Consider the following 10,187-nt stretch of genomic DNA (forward strand, 5'->3'; position numbering starts at 1 on the left):
TTTTAAATGTTGTCATTTGTAAAAACAAATTAAGAGAAAACTGCTCTATTCTCTGTACCAAGTACAGACCCTAGCCAGATTAATCCTAGTCCATACGGTTGGATGTCACTTTACCCAGGGGAAACAGCTTATTCAAACTGTAAACAGTGATTTTTGTTTGGAAAAAAAATTAAAATGAGAAATCAGGGAGAGCATGAAGACATTTGCTCTCATCTCCCCACTAGCTAACACTACTGTTTTCTTCCAAAACACACAAGAGTGCCACAGAAGGTCTGCATCTCCAGCTGAAATATTGTAAACAGCACCTTCTGCAAATCTTATGAATCATGCAGGGGAAGAGAAAGGGAACACACACCCCTGCTATCCTAGTCCTCAAAGCTAGGTGCATGGTGGTATCATGATTTATATTTATGATTTATATTTCTTTCCTTTAAAAAAATTTCTCACAACACATGTAATAGAGCCCAAGCTTCAGAAGAACAAAAACTAACAGTTCAGAGGGCATGGGACCTTATGCGCGCCCCTCAGTTCTCATGAAGAGTTTCACAAAACACTAAGTTGCTTCCAATACAGGTCTGGTGTAAAGTCTTAGGGTGATGTCACAGCAAACTTATAATTAGCATATTTCTTTACCTTGATATATAAGAAACTAGTTTCTTGGACAAGACAAAAGAGCTTAAGGCTTGCTAAGCTAATTTAGTCAAATTAACTTCAATGACTTATTTTATTACGCTTTTAAAGCTTTTTTTTTTTTAATGACATAATTCTCACAGTTAACAATGATGGCAATAGTTCAGAAGGCAAACTGTGTGAAAACACTGTTTTAGTTAGTAAAACAAGCCCAACATTGATTTTTAATTGCAGAAAGTCTTTGATTTATATATTTTTATCATCTTAAAAATAAACATTCAGCATACCTGAATGAGAGAAAGACTGGTTTCAAAGGGCCTTCCCGAAGTAGTACTGGAAAAACAAGTCCCCAGCCATGGCAGGAGACGAGATTTTATTGTCTCTACACCTGCATAATGCCCACCTAAGAGAACACATAAACCAGGTATATGTGAGAAAATGCAGAGCTAAATCCTTAGTCTGAACTTAAAAAGAAAATGGAGGTGATACGTACAAACCATAGAGACATGGAAAATTCTCACCTTCTCGAGCTGTTTGATTGAGGATTGTGAAGAGTTGCCCCTGAATCATGGAGTTCATTTCTATGATTTCACAACATCTGTTCAGATTCTGATCACATGAGTTAATCTGTAAATCAGAAGAATTAAAACATATGTTTGGGGGTTTTGTTTTATTTCGTTTTGACTTTTCTAAATAATTATGTTTATGATATACATTGAACATGATATAAGAGCTTTTTCTATAACTTTGTCTATGACTTCTCTACAGCTTCCTAAACCACCATTAGAGCATTCAGATATTTCCAGGGGCCGGAAAAATAACACATGATGTTAATAGTTACAGCAAAGTGCTGGGAGTCAGGAATTCAAGGTCTGATTTTCAACTCTATCAATGACTTACTAGGTTAAAGAAACCATTCACCCTCTCTATGCCTCAGCTTTCCCCATTACTAAAATAGATACAATAACACTTACCTACCTCATGGAAGTGTCATGAAACTTCATTAATGTTTAAAAGGTGATATAAAATCATTGGATGAAAAGTCCTATATAAATGCAAAATATATTTCTACAGACTAAAATAAACCACGCTTATAAGGTTACTTTGTTGCACCGTCAATAGGCACACATAGCTTTCATGTGATTTTATCTGTTTTTAATACATATTGAAACAAAGAGTGTTCAAGAACAGGAGGAAACTAGCATTATGTCCTTGATACAAAAAGCAGGAAAAAAAATTACGGAAAGCTATAAACTATCTCATGGAATTACTGGAGCTGGAATTGGTCCAGGATATTACTGCTAATGCTACATCTGTCAGGAAGAGCTCTAAAGCTGCCAGCAATGACAAGTGGTCAGAATTTCTGTTTACATATCACATCTAAAATAACTTTACCTCCAGGAGTACAGTGCCCCTAACACTATACTGGTGTAGTGGTACAGTACTGCCTCAGCAAGGCGACCACAATGTACTAGCAAAAATGGTTACTTACCTATGTATTAACTGTTGTTCTTTGAGATGTATTGCACATATATAATTCCTCTGCAGGTGTATGCATGCCCTAATGCATGCAAGCTGCAACCTACACCTGCAGTAGAATGTATGTGAGCACAATCATTCAAAGGAGAATCATCACTTTTTATAGTGCAAGGGCTTTCTCCAGAGGTTTCCCCAACCAATTAATTACCTTGACTGATCCAACCTATATTTTCAGATCTGATAAGATGTTGCCTTGGGGTGGTATGACTGTAGATATGAATGTTGCCTAAAATTCTCCATGTTCATATCCCCATCTCCATGGCAATTAGCATGGAGGTAGGAGATTGGGGTATGGGCCTGTGAACCAAAATGAAAAGTTGGACACCAATCAGCTGAATTAATTACCAAAATTGATTATATGGATTTTTATGATAACGGAAATGTTCTTGATTTTAATTAACCTTTCAAATCCTTCAATTTTTGGTGTTTGCTGAAAGGGAGCTTAGGACCATTAGTTCTTAGGGTGCTGAGGCCAAACACCAAGTGCATGGTGGATACTGAGCTCCCTTAAAGCTAGCTCTTGACATGAAAGCCAGCCTTTGAAATGGAGCCTTTCTGTTGCCTCCCTCGAAAGAGGGCCCAAGGAACAAGACAAAGGCCCAAGATAATGCAGTGTGGCTTTTGTCTCCTTTGCCTTCTGTATAGAAGCCACTATCTGCTCCCAAACAAGTTGTCTATAAAGTAAGACAGGTCCTTAAGTTCTCTGGATTTCCAGGCATCCACTATTGAAGGCAGTGGCCCCCACCATTGTATCATCTGCATCAAAAGTTACCCATACCTGATGTTCTTATTACCAGCTTCTTAAGCTTCTGGCATTTCTACTGAGGAAGAAAATCAACCAAAATAGAGGCTTCTTCCATTATTCCACCTGACTCTTGGTCACGAAGGACTGGTGGTAAATGACTTAGAGGATTGCAGTCACACAGTGATAAACCTTCTCTCTAAATGAATCCCAGCACTGCAGCTGAGGATTTTGGGTACAGTACCATAAGTGTGTCCAGCCTCTATCACCAAGCTCCAAGAGGCGTGGGGGTGGGAGTGGGGAAGACATAGCATGGGGCAGTCTGAGGAAAGGGTGTACTGTTTACTGAACTTTGTTCAAGCCTGGGACAGCTCTGTAAGGGGTCTGCCATAGCTTTATCACCAACTTGTCAAAAATAGGGTGCAAGGGTACAGCAACGCTATTGGATGGATGTGGTTTCCGGTCCAGTTACCTCCTAACTGTGATCTTTGTATATTTCTGACCTGGTTTTAACGGAAAAAAATAATCAGTGGTCATGGAAAACTTCTGTAAAAATTGAGGAGAAGTAGGATCCTCTGCCACAAAGTCACTGTCTTGGTATTCTCATAGTGGAGATGTATTTGGCATCAGGAGAGTCCTCTGGCTAATCTAAATGCAAAGACCATCCCCCATCACCGTGATCCTCAGCTTGATTCTGCTCCAATAGCTGGAACTGTACAGGTAATCGGGGAGCCTGGAGTATCATCAGGGTTCTGGGAAGCATGGACACTGGTGGCCAATGCAAGAGGTGTCAGTGTAAAGGCCAGAGCTACTTGCCCAAGGAGTACTGACTCTTGGGATGCAAGAGTAGATTTTGGTTCAAACAGAGTTCCAACTGCACTGAGATTTCTTGCACCCAATAACCAAGAAAAGGAATGCTTTGAAGCCAGAAGTGATCAGACCAGATTTCCAAGCATACATGGATACCTGGACTCACCACCTCCTTCTCCTCTTCAAGCATCTGAATGCAGAAGTGAAAAAATACAGAGGCCTTGATATAGAGCAACCAGGAGTCAGAGGCTTTGGCAAAGGCATGTCAGGGAACTGCTAACTGTTGTGGTGCCCGCGTCTCAGACTCCTGCATAGAGGTTCTGCCCCATTCCATTAGCCTGAACTCAGGACCACCTCATCCTTGGGCTACACTGGTGATGATGCTGCAGGAGACTTTTGAGTTGAAACAGTCTGACTGGGATTACTGGAGTGAGGAGCAGGTCTGAGCAAACCCGGCTGCCCCTGGCATGGTGTTCCAGTGTTGAGCAGTTGTAGAAAAACTCAGCTTTAGCTTCAAGGATTCACCCTTTGAATCACTCCGTCCTAGCCAGTGTCATGCCAGACTTATAGGAGTCTCTATTGCAGGGGTGGGCAAACTTTTTGGCCTGAGGGCCACATCAGGGTTCCAAAACTATATGGAGGGCAGGTGCAGTCATGGAACAGGGGGCAGTTGGATAGGCATGGGAGTCCCAGGGGGCCTGTCAGGGGATGGGGGTGTGGATAGGGGTCGGGGCAGTCAGGGGACAGGGAGCGGGGCAGGGGGGTTGGATAGGGGCTGAGGGTCCCGGGGGGGGGCAGTTAGGGGTGGAGTGTCCCAGGAGGGAGCAGTCAGAGGACAAGGAGCAGTGGGGGTTGGATGGGTCAGGGATTCTGAGAGGGGCAGCCAGGGGATGGGAAGTGGGAGGGGGCAGATAGGGAGTGGGGGCCAGGCTGTTTGGGGAGGCACAGCCTTCCCTACCCCTGTGTAGTGTGTTAAATTGTTCCCCATAGGAATGTGCTACTTACCGCTGCCAGTCCTGGTGCTCCGTAAGTAGCACATTTCTATGGGGAGCAATTTAATACACTATACCCAGCGGCTCTCGCAGCCCTGCTGCCCTGCAGGAGCTCACAGCCCCGCTGCCCAGAGCGCTGGTGGCACGGCAAGGTGAGGCTGTGGGGGACGATCCAGGGGTTAGCCTCCCCAGCCAGGAGCTCAAGGGCTAGGCAGGACGGTCCCATGGGCCGGATGTGGCCCGCGGGCCATAGTTTGCCCACCTCTGCTCTATTGGGTACCTCCAGGAAGACTTAGAGACACTCTCCACATCAGGTCATGTAGTGACACATGTAGGCAGTCTGGTACCCCTGCACATCATTGTCAACATCACAGATATACAAATTGTCAGTCTTTGACACTGTTGTGCTGACAAGAGTTTGAAATCACCAACAGTTTCCTCCCATTTTAGATGCCACAGTTGCCAGCATGGGTGTGTGTTGAAGGAAGTGCCAGAACAAGTGGAAAAACAAGCACTATGAAAGTTGCTAGGTACCCTAATAAAAAACTGTGGCACCCTAACTGAAGCGTTGGTGCGCAAAGAACAGTGCTGACACTGAGGTACCAAGGAAAAAGGAACCCAGGTGTTGTTTAGAAAGTGCTGAGGCACTGAGAACATCAAAGCAAAAAAATGGCGAGCATCAAAACCTTCTCTGCACCTATGCACAGAGGCAAGTGCCAAAAGCTGAGAAAAAACAGACACAAAAAGTGGGAGCAGACGATCAACAGATGTGTGTTGAGGTGGTCAAGGCAAGAGCCTCAGTACATAGCACTGATGAACAAGACCTGACTGGAAGTCAGAGAAGGGATGGTAAAAGATCCCTGGAGACTGTTGGGATTTCAAAGGAGCTGGAGCAATGGCTAATGAGGTGTAATCTTCTGTAGGGAGCTCCTTCAGTGACCAAGGTCAAAAAGGAACTGGCTAGTGTTCAAAGGGCTGCATTTCTTCTCAGCTCAGATGGTACTTAATCATTATCTACCCCACTATCACTCCCCTCAAGGGCTAAAAATCCTTAGATGCCTGGGAGCTCTGCAAGTCCCATGTTAAGAAGCTAAGGCCCAGGAATAAGAATCTTGCAATGACAGCATCTTTAGGGAAAGTTCAAACACATTGTCCTCACTTTTAAGGCTCTTCATAGCTCTGCCTTTTATTTAAATCTCATCTCCCCTTTGCTCCCCACCTTGACTGTTCTTTACCCACTCCTCTCTCCCTATCCATTCTCTCTTCCTCCTCCCATTATCTCCTCTATCTGTCTTCTCACACTGCCCCCCTCCACTCTTCTCCTGCTCCATTTCTAAAGAACTCTCTGTTCTTATTGAAACCTGGATCTCTCCTTCTAAACTTCCCTCCAAAACTGCACTCCCTCATGGTGGTCTCTCTTTCTCTAAAACATCCCACTCAAAGATGACCTAGAAAGATTGTTTGGCATACCATTTAGAGAAGTTCTAATGCACTGTCATCCTATTTTCATATTCCTCCTACTTCCAGCCGTCCCTCCCTGCCTTCCAACTTCACTGCCTTCTTAACAGACTCTATTCACCCCTCTTCCTCTGTGTGGATGTTATTGTCCCCTACCCAAATCCTCCCTCCTCCTTCTTTGATTTTGATTCCCTCAGCAGCCTTCCTCTTCCTCAGTGTCCTCAACTTGTCCACCACCTTAAGTTTGAATTTCTCATTCTTCCCTTCAAATCTATTGCAATATACATCTCAGCCTTGTCTCTTAAAACATGCCCACTCGTCCTGTCTGTTCTGCCAACCACACCAGCCTCCATGCCTCATTTGTCTCCTGCCACTATTTCCATGCCTTTTTTCACACAGCCCCCTATGCATTGAATGTCTTCCCAATCACAATTCACCAATCTACTACCCTGTAGCATTTCTCCAAACTCCTAAAAACTCACTTCCTTCAATGATGCCCACAAAAAGCAAGTTATTAATTAAATGGGGGAAGGGGGGGAAATCCACCCTCTTCTTTGGGTTTCCCAAAGCAACATTACTTCTCTGCATCTGTCTTAGATTTGCACATTCTTGGGGCAGGGGTTGTCTTCATTTTTATGTTGTGTATCGAGCACATTGTCTGGGCTCAGTCATAATAAACAATTTCCAGCACCTGGAATGTCATCTTACTCAATGTGCACCAAGTAGCCTCACTCTCCTTCTTCAAATCTCTCTCTTTGACCTTGCTTTCTCACTGTTAACTCATGAGCTATCTGCTTCTTCCCTCTTTTCTCAGTCTATATTTTAAAATATCAGACCTTACAAAAAGTCTATATAATTCATGTTATTTGTATTTGTTTTAGCTCTCAGCCCTACTTTCTCTGTCCACTTCCTTTGTCTTACTTTCATGTTCTATGTTTGTCTAATTTGCCTTTTTAATATCTGTTTTAAGCTCCTATATATCACTTTGGTACGTAAGCACTAAATTATGGTATGTATAAATATTACCTCCCCCAAACAAATTATAAATAAATCATTTTCAAACAAACAGACCAGAGATTAGACTATAGAACATTAGCAGCAAGGAGAATGTATTTTACCCTATATTTGGCTATTTCCTTGAAAATGCATTTTTATCTCAAATGTGCTACAAACAGCAGTTACCATCTGCTCAGGTTTCTGGAGTTTATATCACAGTTATAATTGCCCCATCTCTGCCAATGACAAGCCAGCCAGCCAGTCAATAGTCTGGGATTTAAGCCAGTTAAGAGAGCAATTGTATAAATCTACTATGTCACACCACCCTTACTCAGCCAAGAATCACACATATTCCTCTTAGTTTGGGTAATATATGTAACTTTACAATTAGAGCATCTGGTAATGTTGCAAGATCAGATATTGCAGTACATTTAGGGCAAAAACTTCTGTATTTAAATATCTGAGATTGATTAGTGGTTTCTTTGCTCTTCTGCTGTGAAACGCATTTTAGGTTAATTGTTTCTATTTGATAAAAGAAATTGCACACATTTTACATGACCGGAGACCAAGTCAAATCCTTTCTCCCCCTCAATAAGCTACTTCAGGTCAGCTGTGTTTATTTTACAGAGTCAGCTTTCAAACACTATGGAGTAATAACAATTCTGTACTAATAAAAAATAAAATAAAATAAAGGAACTCTGTAAGTCACTCCATTCTCAGACAGACAAGGCAGGCAGAGCACTGAACAGACAGTACTATAATAAAATAGAATGCACAATACTGAAATAAAATAAAACACATATATTATGGCTTCATTCAAGACAAAAATAAAAAGAAGTTTTAGGAAGAAAAGAGAAAAAGCCATCCAAGTCAACAAAACAACTGTTTCTTGTGGTTTGTCTTATTTACCCACACACAAAACTTGGCACAGTACCACAGGTAACATTTAATAGAACAGCTACAAAGAACATTCAGTACCATGTTCAACAGTTATGTTATCTGCAAGGTATAACTTCATTTTGGTACTCGGTTATAATTGCAGTATCTTTTCAGTTATACAACAAAAGCAGTTTAACAAAAATGTTTCAAACATGAAATAGCTGTAAACTGAATTTGCTCTCAGAAAACAAGTCATTTGTTCTGGTTTTGAATTTCTAACCATTATTAATGGGTCTGATTTTTTTTAATGGGAATTCATAGTTCTCACACTGATATGCCTCAAATGTGTGACACTGTCACCAGGTACAGTTAAAAATATCTAGAAATTTTAAAAACTAACAAAAAAAATCATATTCCATTTCCACAGCAGCAACTGGAGATGGGGAGATTCTTACCAGAGGCCTTTGAGAACCTTAGCAGAACAAGCTATATTATCTTGATGCACAGTATGGTTGCAAGCAATAAAATATTTCTTGTTTAACTTTTCTCTGTATTTAAAGGTCTTCTTATATTCCTTGATGTTTATGATATTCAACAGTTTCCAGTGCAGCTATTGTGCTTGGATATCTAACACAAAGTGTTTTCAAAAATATTTGCACATACAAGAAGTTATAAAATCAAATGGAGGCCACTGTTATCCTTTCTGGGAAAATATATTTTTGATAGAGTATTATTCACTGTGAAAGAGTGTAAGTGGTCCTGATGAGTTTGCAAAGAGATGTAAATTTGCATTTTGGCAACTGATTTTTACTTTAATCTGATCAGATGTGTGTATCAGAGCACCAAGAGGAGATGAGGGGGAAATCAGCAGTCTCTGCTGCAAGTTGTTTCTGGCCTGATACGATGCATTTATAGTGTCAATGGGTGTCAGTAACTATAGCAACCACAACAATGTCTGAAAATCAGCGTCCTTGGTTACTGCTTTCCCGGGAAATCACTCGAGGTATCCAACACTTAGCGGAGCCGCTTCACACAGATTAGTCCCGCATGATAGCCTTTCTCCAGTAGCCTAAATTTACAATCTGAAACAGTCACCATTATACTGTGTATTCTTCCCCCATTAATTTAACAAAGTAGAAATGTTAATTCCTGATCTGGCTCACTCTACAAAATCCCTTTGAAAACACAAAAGTAGAGACAAGAAGCAGCACGTTTTCACCCCACTGTATGGGGTGGGTGGAAGATTTTTTTTTTCATGGCAAAACACCTTTGGTAGAACATTAGGCGAGTAAATGATCTAAGGCTAGAGCAGCATCTTCAGACTCCCAAAACAAACCCCAGTGAATCGAATCGCTTTACAGGCTCGCGGCGGCGAACGAAGAGGAGACGTTTGCGATGAACCACACACATACTCACGTGGTAATCTTTATACCAGTTCTCCAGCTTCTCCTGCAAAATCCTGCAGCTCTCGTTGTTGATTAATCTCCGCAAGCTGTCGGCCATGGTCACGCACCGACCGAGAGCCGAGGTTGACCGAGGCTGGGGCTGGGTTAGCGAGGGGAAGGGGAAGCTGTTGTTTCTTTTCCTACGGGACTAACAGCATAGATGGATCCTCCCCCTGGGTACTCTACATCAGCAGCCCCAGGGCACTGACCGGGAGAGGTCAGCGAGGGGTTCGCCGCGGCTGCTGGTGCCACCGCCTCCGGCCGAGGCTCAGCGCTGCTTCCTCCTGCAGCCGCCCCGCTAATTTGAGCATTTATACTCCACGATTGTTAAACAAACTGACGTTTGCTGTGCTCACGACTGCGCGAAGGGGGCACTTTTTAGTTGTAGCAACGCGGTAAACCCGCCTCCCTCTGCCCAGCCCTCGCCCCTCCCACGGAGAAGCTTTAACTCGGGAGGCGGGAGGGCTCCAGCTAATCCCTGACTCCGCGCCGGGAGGAGGAGGATGTTTTCAACTGGGGAAGGGGCAGGTCAAAGACGTGTAGGTGAGGAGTTTCCTCAGGACCCATCCGATACCGCCATTCCCTCCCCAGCCTGTCTCCTCGCCTCTTTTCCCCCGTAGAGACACTCTCGCTTGGTTCAGTTCAAGGCGCCTTTAAGGCACAGCAAGACAACAAAGTAGCCTTTATTACGCATAA

General features: G+C 42.9%; 1 protein-coding gene across 5 annotated transcripts in view; it reads right to left on the reverse strand.

The window, feature by feature from the left end:
• Positions 1–9,829, reverse strand: part of SPATA18 (spermatogenesis associated 18) — a 43,063-nt gene extending 33,234 nt beyond the window's left edge. For all 5 annotated transcript variants that reach the window (XR_013635723.1, XM_078852534.1, XM_078852533.1 and 2 more), the window contains exons 1-3: positions 9,463–9,829; positions 1,152–1,257; positions 918–1,033 (exon numbers count right to left, since the gene is read on the reverse strand). Coding sequence is in view for 4 of the 5 variants with exons in the window: in XM_078852534.1 (XP_078708660.1) it covers positions 918–1,033; positions 1,152–1,257; positions 9,463–9,549 (309 nt within the window). In the remaining variant the exon portion in view is untranslated. The remainder of the gene's footprint in view (positions 1–917; positions 1,034–1,151; positions 1,258–9,462) is intronic.
• Between the last annotated feature and the right edge of the window lie 358 nt (positions 9,830–10,187).

The sequence above is a fragment of the Lepidochelys kempii genome, chromosome 4 (assembly GCF_965140285.1).
Source record: "Lepidochelys kempii isolate rLepKem1 chromosome 4, rLepKem1.hap1, whole genome shotgun sequence".
In the NCBI taxonomy this organism is placed as follows: domain Eukaryota; kingdom Metazoa; phylum Chordata; order Testudines; family Cheloniidae; genus Lepidochelys; species Lepidochelys kempii.